Source organism: Melanotaenia boesemani, chromosome 12, assembly GCF_017639745.1.
Source record: "Melanotaenia boesemani isolate fMelBoe1 chromosome 12, fMelBoe1.pri, whole genome shotgun sequence".
NCBI lineage: Eukaryota > Metazoa > Chordata > Actinopteri > Atheriniformes > Melanotaeniidae > Melanotaenia > Melanotaenia boesemani.
In genome coordinates this window covers 9,996,104-10,009,265 of record NC_055693.1, presented here as the reverse complement: position 1 = coordinate 10,009,265, position 13,162 = coordinate 9,996,104, and the positions used below count along the sequence as shown (strand labels likewise).

Below are 13,162 nucleotides of genomic sequence, written 5' to 3'. Positions count from 1 at the left end.
ACTGCCATGCACTGGCATTTAAAAGCATAAACAATCAGCACTGAATCACACACACTGCAACACAATGACTCTAAATATTTAAACATGCGGTTATCTTATGCAGCTGTGTGCTACTTATTACTAACTGGGGAGAGGCATGACAGATACACCAGATGCACATTCCAACATTGCTGAGTTAACGTCACCGTTGTATGACCATTCTGGTCATATGGCAGAACTTATCTGTGATAGCAGTAATGTTATTTAAAAAAATACATAAATAAATAAAAAAAATAGTGAAGAATCTCTAAAAACTGTCAGGTTGAGTTTAGCTCAAAGAAATAAAATGACAATGTGTTGAAAGTCTATTTTTGCCCCAAATTATAATTATTATTGCTCTTGAGCGGCTAGACACCAGTCAAAATGACTAAAGTACATTTTCTGTAAAAATAGTGGCAAAAAACAGTTTGTTAGGTTGTCTTCTAATGATGTGTCTAATTGTCTGTTTGGTTTATTTGGTTGTTTTAGAGATTGGCTGTTTTTAGATCTATATTATATGTATATACTTTGCTCTTATACAACTCTTTATTCCTTTAAACTGCACTGTACTAAGCACATGAGACACTTTCATGTATGCAGTACTGAGAAAAATCACAAAGTGAATCTCAACAGCATGCAGGTGTGGAGGACGTCACACAGCAGTAAAGATGTCAGGGATTAAGAGAATTCAGTTATAAGCTAAAGTTGTCGTGTGTTTTAGTGATAGTGCTAAAAACAGAAAACTCACCAGTCTAGAGTTTTGCTGGTTTCTTCTGCACAGGCTGTCGCCTCCTCAGGTTTCATATAAATCCAGTAAAAGCATCTTTTTTAAAAAAGAAAAAACGTAAATCAGAACTGAGACGTGTGCTTCCCAGCTCTGACTTCCTCTTCTGAGCAGACAACAGCACATGTTGCAATTTCCTTTTCAGGAATCTTTTGAAAGCCAGATGTACTAATCTGTTGAGCAATAACTGGGAGGAAGCAGCCTGGATTCTGCTGTTTACATGTCTCACTATGCTGTTAACACAGCAGTCGCTGCACTTTTACTAAGCAACACAGTTAAATGTTGTGTTATGGACATTGGGATCTGTGGACACCAGCCTGCTTCTTTGGATTCATTTGTTCCAGCTGTAGTAAATCGTGTGAGCCAAGTACAACGGTATTCCATACTTCTGGTTTATAATACAGTCACAGTGAGACCTCTCGTGGCATCACAGAAAAAAACAACCTGAGAGCAGATAACTTTCAACTGTTCACTCATTTTTTATTTCCCTATCTGCAAAAGAAGGAATTTGATGTTCGATTTTGGATACATGTATCAGGTTTTATTTCGCTTTCTGACCGCACTATGTGCGCTAAACAAGTAAAGTGTTGTGTGTACAGGCTTTGTTTAGTGTGCAGGAGGGTTTAATGTCTCAAGGACTTGGAGGAAGCTTTTGTATGTGGAGTTTTACATGTTTTCTGTGTTTCTGTGGACTACTTTGGATGCAGCTAACTCCAAATGTATGCATCATTATATTAAAGAGGCGTCCCACCCCCCTACGAGGCCAAGTTCATTATTTTATTTAAATGTATATACATCTCCAGGTGACAACAGAAGTCACTGAGGTTCTCTTTACCCTACAACTGGCTGATACATTGTCCTTATGTTAAATTGAACAGTCAGATGTAATTTATGCTATCTACATGATGCACACTGTGGGAACACACACATATAACAAGCAGAACTCAGCAACCCCCATTGGACTTCTTCAGCTTGATGGCATCCCTCACTGTCGGTGTTCATATAAAACGCTTCTTTTTCCAAAACAAAGCATCACTGAAGAGCCTCAAAGCGCTGGAGCGCCCCCTTGCGGAGAAAGAAAGAATAAGAAGTTCAGCTTTATGTCATCAGTTCATTAAATCTGTCGGAATTATAAGCACAGCTACTCAAAATCTTTGACCAGTTTTCCGAACTGTAAACTGTTATTGCATCTTACTACGATTTCAAGAGAATATATGTTTCTTTTTTTTCCTGTGGACTTTGGCCAAGATCCCAAAGTTCTTATTCCTTGTAGAAAAATTGATGTTTTATTTAAGATTTTTTAAAAACTTTTCCATTTTTGTCTCATGTCCAATATCCATCCATGTTTCAGAAAATTAGTTAAGTTTGATTTCCCAGTCAAACAAAAGTTAAATAAAAAAAAAATGAAATAGCAATTGGACTAGCTAGAAAATGCACCACCACAAAAAGCAAAGAAATATTTCTTTAAATTAAAAAAATAAAATATGTTTTAAAAATTAACATGCAGTACTTCTGAAAAGGAAAAGGTTGTTATTTTATATCTGAGATTTTAGCTGATAATTACATCAGATAATTAGGATGGGGCTTCTACAATGAGCTAAGAAACAGCTGAGAGAAACAGGATTTGTTTCTACTAAAACTACATTCATACATTTAAACTTAATTCTATCACTGGAAGCTGGAAAGAGCTGAGCTGAAGAGAATTATAAACGCTGCATCATTCAAAATGAATTATATTAAACTTACCACAAGACTGCCATGACAGCTGCTTCATATTCAGCTGCAAACATATGATCCATTATCAGAATCTTTAAAAAATAACCACAGACCACTAATAGAGGACTAATTTAATACTTTATTATTTTATATTGGGAGTATAACATTATGCTCCATTGAAAAAATAAACAGATTAACTAATTTCAGAGTTTTTGAAATGATCCTTCTGTCAATATGTCAAAGTTTGAGTAATTATGAAGATGCACAATGTGAGATTAAACTGGTACAAAATGTTTCCCTGAGAATATTCAATACATTCTTTAAGAAAAAAAGACACCAATACATAAGTTGTACATAATGGATTCCAACACAGCAGCTCAGAGGTAAAATATGCCTAAAAAGCTGAGTTTCTGTTTTCACCAACAGTCTCAGTGAGGTATTTGATTTTATTTAACCAACAAACTGAACTGGACTCCATTCACCACCCCACTGACAAAAAGGAAGAATATTGTAAACAAATTTCAGTAAAATGTATTCCAGTATAACACCAACACAGACCGCAATCTCAGTAACATTTATTTAGTTCCTCATCAAAACTAAACACACACTTTGCAAAGGTAGAGCTTATGGCTGAGCTGCTGAGCTGGAAAAATATCTGAATGAAAACTAAGATGGAGTACTGCATTGTTACATCACTTCGGTCGGTCATTCTGTATTACATTCAGGATCACTCCAGTGATAACAAATGCATAAACTGTTTTAATAAAAGCTAGACTGAGAAGGTGCTGTTCTGTCGAGCAAGAAAGTAATCCATGTTCTTCTTCCTTTTAGGTTTGAAGAGCACATAGATGAAGACGGAGACTACGGTCAGGAAGAAGAAAACGGCCACCACGGCCACAATCAGCCAAGTAAAGGGCGAATCTGTGAGGAAACAGGTAAATAAACATTTTTATTCACAGGTAAATGGTTTTCAGTAATGTAACTTATAACTTCCAGTGTATCAGAGCTTTGCCTGGCTATTTACTCAACAACTCAGGTTTGGTCACAAAAAGCCAAAAAAAAAAGTTAAAATGTGATTAACTGCTTGATATATTCATTGCACAAAGTGTACCAGTTGATCTCTGTCATTCAAACAATAAAGAAGAAAAACAACTGACCTTCCAGTTGAATCTGTGCAACAACTTCACTTCTCCCTCCTGCGTTCTGAGCGACACATTTCATCTCCGTTTTCTCTTCTTCTTCGGTTATTACTGAAATAATTAGTTTCAACTCCACCTGGCAGCCTTTGGACACCCTGGTTACCCTGGAAACATTCAAACAAACAAAAGCGTGTAAGCAAACTTAGCCAATAGATCATGATGCTGTACATGAAGCAATCAGGGGTTAGCGTTTAATCTTCACAGTGTGGTTTAGTTTGACGCAACAAGTTAAGCCGCTCCTATAATTTCCATTATAGTGGGTTCAAATTAGCTTTGTCATGTCACAAAGGTAAAATCTAGTGTTTAGTCAGAGGTCAGAAGGAAAAATGCAATATCATGTTAATGTTTGGAATATTGGAATGGATTAATTTAATACCTCGAAAGATGATAAAAATCACTGATGAAAGTTTGGGTGTAATTAAAAATTTCTACCACATATTTAAAAAAAAATTAATTTTCCAATTAAAAATCTAAAGTCAAACATCATCTATTCCTGCAAATTAAACACTCTTTACATTGTTTTTTTATTTTTTTTCGGGGGGTGCTCACCACCTTGCACTGTTAACTACATCATTTTATTTTAAGGTTTCAGTTTAACTCTAATTCACATTTGAGTGGGTCAGTGAATAAGTACCTTTTCTCACCCTGCAGAGCCCGTCTTTCAAGGTATGATAGCTCTACTGACTGGCCATTTACCAGCCATGTGACAAGAGTGGAATCTGCCATTTGACATTCAGTCTGCACCTGACAGAACAGATCCAGGCCTGAACCTAAAGAGACAGATAGGAAAATTCAGCATTAGACCTTTTGATGAAAAGGAAAACTCTAAGAGTATATCCGTGTATATATATAGGTGAGTAATCAGCACTTACCAGGTGAAACTTCAAGAACAGTTCCAGTCACAGGTGAGATGATCACAGGTGGTTGAGCTGTCAGTGCTATAGTGTAGATCAAAATTAGGCAGTTACATCAAACTTGTCTCATTGGGAATATGAATCTCAAAATGTCCAAAACTTACAATTAATAGTCCTGTAGGCTTTGGTGCTGAGGAGCCCTGGGTCTGATGTTGTGGAGACTTCAGGCACAGGGTTTGAGGGAGTAATTTCATATTCTGGACCTGGCAAAAAGGCAGACATCCAGAAAAGATGGTTGTATCAGCATTGATTTGTATCGTACAGTAACAAAAATCCATGGTCAGTAATTGTGTTTTTGCAGTTTTTTTTTTTTTTTTTACTTAAGATGATTGGCTGTCTGGGTCTTGTGGCTTTGCAGAGTCAGTGTAATACAGCTGTTTGTCCAGCAGAGAGCAGAACTCATTAATGTATTGTCTTGGTATGATGTCATAAATTATATTTCCAGTGAGATAACTTGCATAGACTTATGTATGTTATTATATTTTAAGAGTAATTAGTTAATTAGATTTGTTCATTTAAATTAAAACGGGAAATTTTAGTCACCAACCTGTTACTTGGAGCTTGAACACTCTGCTGACTTTGTATTGTTGGTTGTTGATGAGCACTGTGAGCTTGCAGGTGTAAAGACCTGCATGGGGTCGCCTCACCGCAGGGATGATGAGACTCCCTCTGTTCCCCTCTCTGCCTGGCTGAAGAGCTGTGGGGCTGGAGTCCTGTCAGAAGCAAACATACTGTTTCACGTGTGGAGAAAAGAGCAAAGCAGCTTCACCACAAGAATTGATGGTTAGCTTGAACCTAGAGCTGAGTAATTTGGTGTTCCACATACCTTATACCAGTCTATCTGTGTGTAAGTGTAGTTGAAGCGGCTTAGTGATGGACAAAACACTTTAAGCTCCTCTCCCATCATTGCATCCAGTGGATGAGACAGTTGTGTCATGTCAACAGAGGTGGACTCGTACACAAGTAACGTGATATTCCCAGTAACACAGTAGCTATCATTTCTGAAAACAAAGGGTATACATATACAGTATGTCTTGTTATATGTGACAGAATCTGTCTTTAGAATCAAGGATTCTTTTTTTTTTCTTTCTCTTCTATTTTGTATTTCTATTTTATTATTTTTATATATTGATATTATTGCTGTTGATCTCGTTTTACTCTACTGTGTTAAGAAAATGAGAGATACTACACTTTATCAGATTTCTTTTATTTAAATGTTGCTGGTTACCGGTAAGTGCAGGTATAATTTCCTGAGTCTGAAGCCTGAGCTGGGAGGAACCACAGCTGTTCATCATGTTGCTGGACACGTCCCTCATGGTGAAAGACTATGCCATCTGTCTGATTGGTCTTGCTGATTTGGTATTTTGCTGCTGGTGGGACAATTTTGCGTTTTTTGACAACGCTCATGAATATCGGGAAGTCCAGGATTACGGCCTCGCCCGCAAGTCGTACCATCGTCAACTCTGATTCCACCTGGTTGCAGCCGTCTGTAGTGGAAACAAAAATGTAAAAACTAAGTATGATTATAGCAAAACATCACACTCACCAGCCACTTGAGCAGGTGCGATTGCCTGTTAACACAAGTAACTAATCAGCCAATCACATGGCAGCAACTTGACGCACTTAGGCATGCAGGCACGGTCCAGATGACTTGCTAAAGTTCAGAATGAGGAATAAAGAGGATTTAAATGACTTTGAATGTGGCATGGTTGTTGGTCTGAGTATTTCAGAAACTGCTGATCTACTGGGATTTTCACACAACCATCTCTAAGGTTTACAAAAAAGAGATAATATCCAGTGAGCAGCAGGTGTCTGGATAAAAATGCCTTTTTACACAAAACACATCTAACCTTGAAGCAGATGGGCTGCAGCAGCAGTAGACCTCACCAGGTGTCACTCCTGTTAGCACAATACTGAGCATCATGTAAACAGCACAATCTAGCTGAGTATTGTTGCTGACCATGTCAATCCCTTTCTGACCACAGTGTAGCATCTACTGATCTACTTCCTACAGGATATTGCACCATGTCACAAAGCTCAAATCATCTCCAACTGGTTTGCGAAACATCATTATGAGTTCATTGTGCTCCGGTGGCTCCAAATCTCAATCCTGAAACTGAAGAATGTTTCCAACACCTTGATGAACTATGCCACTAGAAATTAAGGCAGTTCTGAAGACAAAAGGGAGTCCAACCCAGTACTAGAAAGCTGTACCTAATAAAAAGGCCGGTGAGTGTATATCCCTGATAAACTAAGCAGAGTTGTATTTTTACTACTTAAAGAAATTGAACAGTAAATAAATATTTAGTTTCCTAAAACTAAAACATGTTTATTCTTCAAATACAGTGACTTTGATACAACCCGATGGCATAAAGCTGCATAAAGTAAGCAGTAATACTCAAAGGACACATCGTTGTGCCTCAAAGCATTCCTCACAGCTCCATCATCCATAACTTTTACTGTCACCTCTTCTGATAACACCCATTATTCAATAGAAAAGCAAAGTAAACCATGCTTACCTTTTATAGGGAGAGGAGGTAGTGCAGGTATTCCATATGCACAGGTGATCGTGACCACCATAAGCATCAGAAATAAACAGACCATAATGGCAGTCTGCAGGAAAACAAAAGTTCTGAAACAGAAGAATCCACCAGCAAAAGTTATTTTAGTGAGGAGGTCTTGGTCAGATACACTCAGCTCTTGTTAGAAAATATTAAGCTTAATACTCGTAAATGTTCAAACATAAAATAGTAACAAGCCAGAGAAATAACTATGACACTGTGGATTACAAGATGCCAGTTTTCTTAATTCAACATTAAGTTTAGGAAAATTTAGAATATGCTGGTCCTGGGGTTTAGCTCTCCATTGTCTCCTCAGGCAGCCTGTCGTAAAATGCCATTTAGCTTTAATTTAAAGTCTTTGTGTAGAAAAAGTTGTGACATCAGAGAAGTCGTCATGAAATTGTTCTCACTTATGCCACCCACACACTTGCAGTTAAATTTAAACTGGGCTTTAACTGTCATGAGCTGAGTCACATTAAATGGTTAAAAGTCACTGATATTCGATGTCAACAAAATAATATTATACTATTAGATTAGTACTAACTCAAAATTTACAATTGAAATATAAATCTTTCTTTTTACTGTAGGTTCAGGTCATAGAATTTTATTATTCATTGTAAGCAGTCATCACATATGTAATTAATTGTGTATTTAATATCCGTAATGTGTTTAATATTTTTGATCAAATGAAATCAAAGATTTTCGTGATGGGGCTAGATTTACGTTATAGCTGCTATGCTTGGATTTACATGAATATGAGGACATTTTATGTTCCACTGACTCAGGGAATATGTGTGATTTAATTATGGTCATCAAAGTATTGGAGATTTATTGCATTTTTATTTTATTTATTTATTTTGTTTTTGTTTTGTTCTTAGTGTATTTTCTTTGACATTTGTGGAAAGAGATGGGGAGATAAGCATATAATAATAATAATAATGGATTAGATTTATATAGCTCTTTTCAAGGCACCCAAAGCGCTTTACATTGTGAAACCATTATTCATCCACTCCTCACTCATACCTGGTGATGGTAAGCTACGTGTGTAGCCACAGCTGTACTGGGGCAGGCTAACGGAAACGTGGCTGCCAATCCGCGCCTATGGCCTCTCCAAACATCACCGAACATTCATCCACACTCGATGCCAACACTGGAGGCAAGGAGGGTTAAGTGTCTTGCCAAAGGACACAACGACAGATGACTGCGGGAGCGGGAATCAAACCGCCGACCTTCCGATCATTGGACGACCTGCTCTACCGCCTTAGCCACTGCCGCCCCATATAGAGCTGGTTGCAGTCTGCAACTTTGTGGATATTAGTTATTCTGTTTATAACATGTTAAATACATTTTAAACATCTGTTACCATGTTTATTTTAACGTCTTTTTTTCTTTATAACTGTTATGTTGTAACACATGCATTGATCTGACACACTAAACCAAATGTCAGTTCTATATTGTATTCAGACTTTATCCGTACAATATATGGTAAAAGTTGGCCTTTTTTTCTCAGCTGAGTGTCGTAAAAGCCACAGAGCTAAATCAAAATTTCCATGGAAATTAGCCGATTTTCACTTCTGCTTCTGCACCAGTAATGGCCATACTCAGCTGACTTCTGTCATCACTTTCTCAAACACATGCAGATCCATGCGCATGAGTAATCAACCTTTTCCCTGATTAGTATCTATGTTTCTGTGTGTCATCACAGGGTAGCCCATTCATAAAATCTGTAGGAGTGTCAGCGTAGTGGGTGGTCCTGTCATAATATTTGTGGGAGTGTCAAAGTTGTAAATGACTATTTCTATGCATGAGTCACAATGCATTACGACATTTTCAAGAGTAAATGGAAACTCAGCTGATGTAAAGTATTGATTTATTAGTTAAAAAAGTTGAAAATTCACAATTCCCAGTGGTTTACACACACATATCTACATACATACATATATATAAATATATATAGTATCTCAGATTCTCACATTTGTGCAAATATTTTAGTATATATATATATATAAATATACATATTAAGGCATGTATGCATAACTAATCATTTCTGTCTGTATGTTCAAATTTGCATTTTTGTATAAAATATATAGATTTTATATAGAATCCACAAATTTTGCTGTACAGCATTTTTAACCCATTAATATGCTACTTAGTAATACTTTGTAAAGGTATTTCAGTATAAAATCATATACTCGATTAGTTACCCGGATGTGTAAATACAGTGTAGCATAGGATTAGCAGAGTGTACTCACAGCGTAGGGGTGAGCGTGGTGGTCCCAGAGGTGTGGTAATTCTTAGAGTCAGCAACAAGTGACCAGTTTCTATCGGCCCATGGGAACATGAGCTCTCTTTTCAAGGTTCCCACCCCTCATGAGATGGAAATTTCTCAGGTTTCCCAATGTAACACAGTGTTCTGTACAGCTCACCACTCATGTCTGCTGACACTTCAGCATTCACATGCACAGTATAGAAAAAAAAACATCCTCACATACATGGTGAGAGAAGAAAATCCAGATGAATTTGCATCAGGTTCACTCTGAAAAAGTCCGTGAATCAGTTTCACTGTTTACTGTTGTTGCTCTCTGTTATCATGTGTCACTTGCGTTAATGGTGCACGTCTCTGTTTGTTTAAGCACAGGCACACACGTATGTGCTCACATACACACAGCATCTATCAGCACATGAGAGAGGGGAAAATCACTGAAGGGTTGTGTAACCACATTACAGAAACATCTTAAGCTAACTTACGCATATTCAACCACTTTCATATAGTTTTTTATATCAGAATCAGAAAGGGACTTTATTGCCGAGTAAGTTTGCATGTACAAGGAATTTGTTATAAGTATGGAGGAAGGCTTTATTAATGAGTTCAGTGACAGACAGGAAGAAACTGTTACTGTGGCCTGAGGTTTTGCTCCTAAAGGCGCACAGTCAGAGGGCAGAGGGATGAAAAATTTGTGACCGGGGTGGGAAGGATCAGCCATGACCTTTCCAGCCCACCTCAAAGCCTTGAGGAGTGCAAGTCCAAGAGAGAGGGAAGATTACAACCGATCACTTTCTCAGCAGACTGGACGATGTGCTGCAGTCTGTCTTTGTCTTTGATGGTGGCTGCAGGGTACCAGATGGTGATGGAGTTGGTGAGCATGCACCAACATCAACCTTGACAGCTTGAATTTTTTCAGCTGCCACACACACCTCTGCTGAGCTGTATTGATAATGGAGTTGATGTTGTCAGGTCCCAGGAGATGATGGTTGCCAGGACGCGGTAGGACTCCACAGTTGTGACTGGAGAGTCATGGAAGGTGATATGGGAGGGAGGCGCTGTGTTATTTCTGAAGTCTGCAACCATCGCCACTGTCTTGGCAGCATTAAGCTCCAAATTGTTTCTGCTGCACCAGGTCACCAGCCTACCAGCCTCCCTACTGTAGGCGGATTCATCCCAACTAGAGATGAGGTCAAAGAGGGTGGTATCGTCTGCAAACGTCAGGAGTTTGACAGACTGGTGACTGCAGATGATAATCATGCAGGTGTTGGATGTGTGTTTTCCCAGCTTTACATATTGCCTCCTATATATATATATATATATATATGTATATATATATACATATATATATATATATTTATATATATATACATTTGTGAAGGAATGGCTCGCTCTCAGGAGCTCAGTGATTTCCAGTGTGGTACTGTGACTTGACCAGTCATGGAATTTGCTCGCTCCTAAATATTCCACAGTCAACTCTCAGTGGTATCATAACACAGTGGAAGTGATTGGGAACCACAGCAACTCAGCCACAAAGTGGTAGGCCCAAGGTCGGCAGAAATGCAAAGCTTCTGATGCAGCGGTGTAGAGAACGTCGCCACTGGACTCTGGATCAGTGGAGAGACATCCTCTGTAGTGACATATCGCGCTTCACCATCTGGCGATCTGATGGAAGAGTCTGGGTATGGTGGTTGCCAGGAGACCAGTACTTGTCTGACTACATTGTGCCGAGTGTAAAGTTTGGTGGAGGGGGGATTATTGTTTTGGTATTTTTTTTCCAAGACAGTTTCATGCTCCCAACTTTGTGGGAACAGTTTGGGAATGGCCTTTTCCAGTTCCAACATGAATGTGCACTAGTGCACAAAGCAAGGACTATTAAGACATGGACGAGCAAGTTTGGTGTGTTGAACTTGATTGGCCTGCACAGAATGCAGCCTCAACGTGATATAACACCTTTGGGATGAATTAGAGCGGAGGCTGAGAGCCAGGCCTTCTCGTCCAACAACAGTGTCTGATCTCAGAAGTGTGCTTTTGGAGGAATGGTCAAAAATTCCTTTAAACACACTCCTAAACATTGTGGAAAGCCTTCCCAGATGAACTGAAGCTGTTATAACTGAAAAGGGTGAGCCAATGTCTTTTTGAACTCATTTGATTAAGAGTGGGATGTTTATTAAGTTCATATAAGAGTGAAGGCAGGTGAGCCAATACCTTTTGGCAATATAATCTATTTATCTATCTATCTATCTATCTATCCATCTATCTATCTATACACATGTGTTGTTATAAATGATAAATTAAATTATAAATTTTAAATGTATTAAATAAAACTATTAACCTTTAATTTTACATAATTTTGTAGAAATATTTTTATAGCAGAAAACTTGCTTCCATTCCTAGTGTTAAGCAACTAATGCTAACTAGTAACTCCACCAATAAAAGACAGGAAAACACAGATTCTTTTAAAAAAGATTTTCTTCTTTTTAAACCCTTGGAGATCAATTATTGCATTAATTGCTCTCTGATTAAGGATTGGTGTGGCAGTTCATGCAGCAACCTCCTTAAACAGTCATAGTGTGTTTCTAAGCTGATGGTATTAACCTCAAACCATTGTCATTTGTTATGAAGCATGAAACTGAAACCTCAGGAATTAAGGATGCTTCACGAGTTTCAAAGCCAAGCCAGTCATTTTGACCAAAGTGTTAATCATTTGTTGTGGTCAACCTAAAGGAGTAACAGCTCATGGGCTGTGGTAACAGGTTTGGAATGATCTCTTAAGTATTCATACCTTAGGATTAGTAAATACTAAGCTAACCTTACCGTGATGAATTCTGCAACACTCCCTGCTTTTCTTTTTTTTTTATGGCAAAGCTCTACGTGCGCTATTACACTTACACAAAGGCAGGTAGCCATTGAGGGTTTAGGAAAGAGAAACCCAAGAGGTGGTAGCATGGATATAATGTCCATACACTTCTGCAATTTTGTAAAGCAAAACGTAGGCTGGGTTTAATTTTAGAAATCTTGTCATGAAGGTAATCAGGAAATCCCTCAGGTGTCACTTTTCCCAAACAAAATACAAGTTCAAAATAATTTGAAATTAAAACCACAGTTCAGTATGGCTCTGAGATGCTCACTACATATGAAACCAAACAGTCTTATCCTCATACATTATTATACGTTTTATGGTTGCAAAATAAACATTTCTCAAATTATTGATGTCATAATTTTCCTCATAGGAACCTTATGCTTAAGACATTTTATGAAGGAGAATTTAATCTTTTTGTAACATTTGAGAAAAACATAACACGAACTTATTTTACTGTGAGGTTTGTGGGGCATATTTTAGATCAGACCAGTTCTCATAAGTAGAAATGCTTTTATTTGCTGGATGTCATCTTTATTTGGGACAGGAAATTCAAGTTTTATCAGCTTTGGGAATGTGTAAATATCCTATGATTACTGGAGGTTTTAACTAATGTGGAGCCAAATGAAATCCTTGAACCAGTAGCAAGACTCTATAATAGAGCTCACAAGATCCATAACAGGCTTCCAGGCTGGACTCACCATTGCTCTGCACTATCGTTGTCTAATGCTTTGACATTTCAGAACTATACAATAAGCCATGGGATTAAATTGTATTATCAAATCTTGAATGGACACATCTCAGCAGCACTTACTGCGTTGGTACCAAAACTCAGCTCAAGGTCCGA

General features: G+C 37.9%; 2 protein-coding genes across 2 annotated transcripts in view; both read right to left on the bottom strand.

The window, feature by feature from the left end:
- Positions 1 to 913, bottom strand: part of zmp:0000000936 (interleukin-1 receptor type 1) — a 40,769-nt gene extending 39,856 nt beyond the window's left edge. The window contains exon 1 of the mRNA XM_042002261.1: positions 767 to 913. The gene's annotated coding sequence lies outside the window, so the exon portion shown is untranslated. The remainder of the gene's footprint in view (positions 1 to 766) is intronic.
- Positions 914 to 2,644: 1,731 nt separating this feature from the next.
- On the bottom strand, positions 2,645 to 8,366 carry LOC121650659 (interleukin-1 receptor type 2). Its single transcript, XM_042002267.1, has 10 exons — positions 8,216 to 8,366; positions 7,151 to 7,263; positions 5,860 to 6,118; positions 5,458 to 5,632; positions 5,179 to 5,344; positions 4,736 to 4,834; positions 4,590 to 4,655; positions 4,352 to 4,487; positions 3,676 to 3,821; positions 2,645 to 3,439 (listed from the first exon to the last, which is right to left on the bottom strand). The coding sequence occupies exons 2-10, from the start codon at positions 7,233 to 7,235 to the stop codon at positions 3,288 to 3,290; spliced, it is 1,284 nt and encodes a 427-aa protein (XP_041858201.1). The 5' UTR covers positions 7,236 to 7,263; positions 8,216 to 8,366; the 3' UTR covers positions 2,645 to 3,287.
- Between the last annotated feature and the right edge of the window lie 4,796 nt (positions 8,367 to 13,162).

Coding starts and splice junctions, on each gene's coding strand:
- LOC121650659 (XM_042002267.1), bottom strand. CDS start 7,235: ATGGTCTGTTTATTTCTGATGCTTATGGTGGTCACGATCACCTGTGCA. Junction 5,633..5,859: donor AATTATACCTGCACTTACCG/GTAACCAGCAAC, acceptor CTTTGTTTTCAG/AAATGATAGCTACTGTGTTA. Junction 3,440..3,675: donor TGCACAGATTCAACTGGAAG/GTCAGTTGTTTT, acceptor GTTTCCTCACAG/ATTCGCCCTTTACTTGGCTG.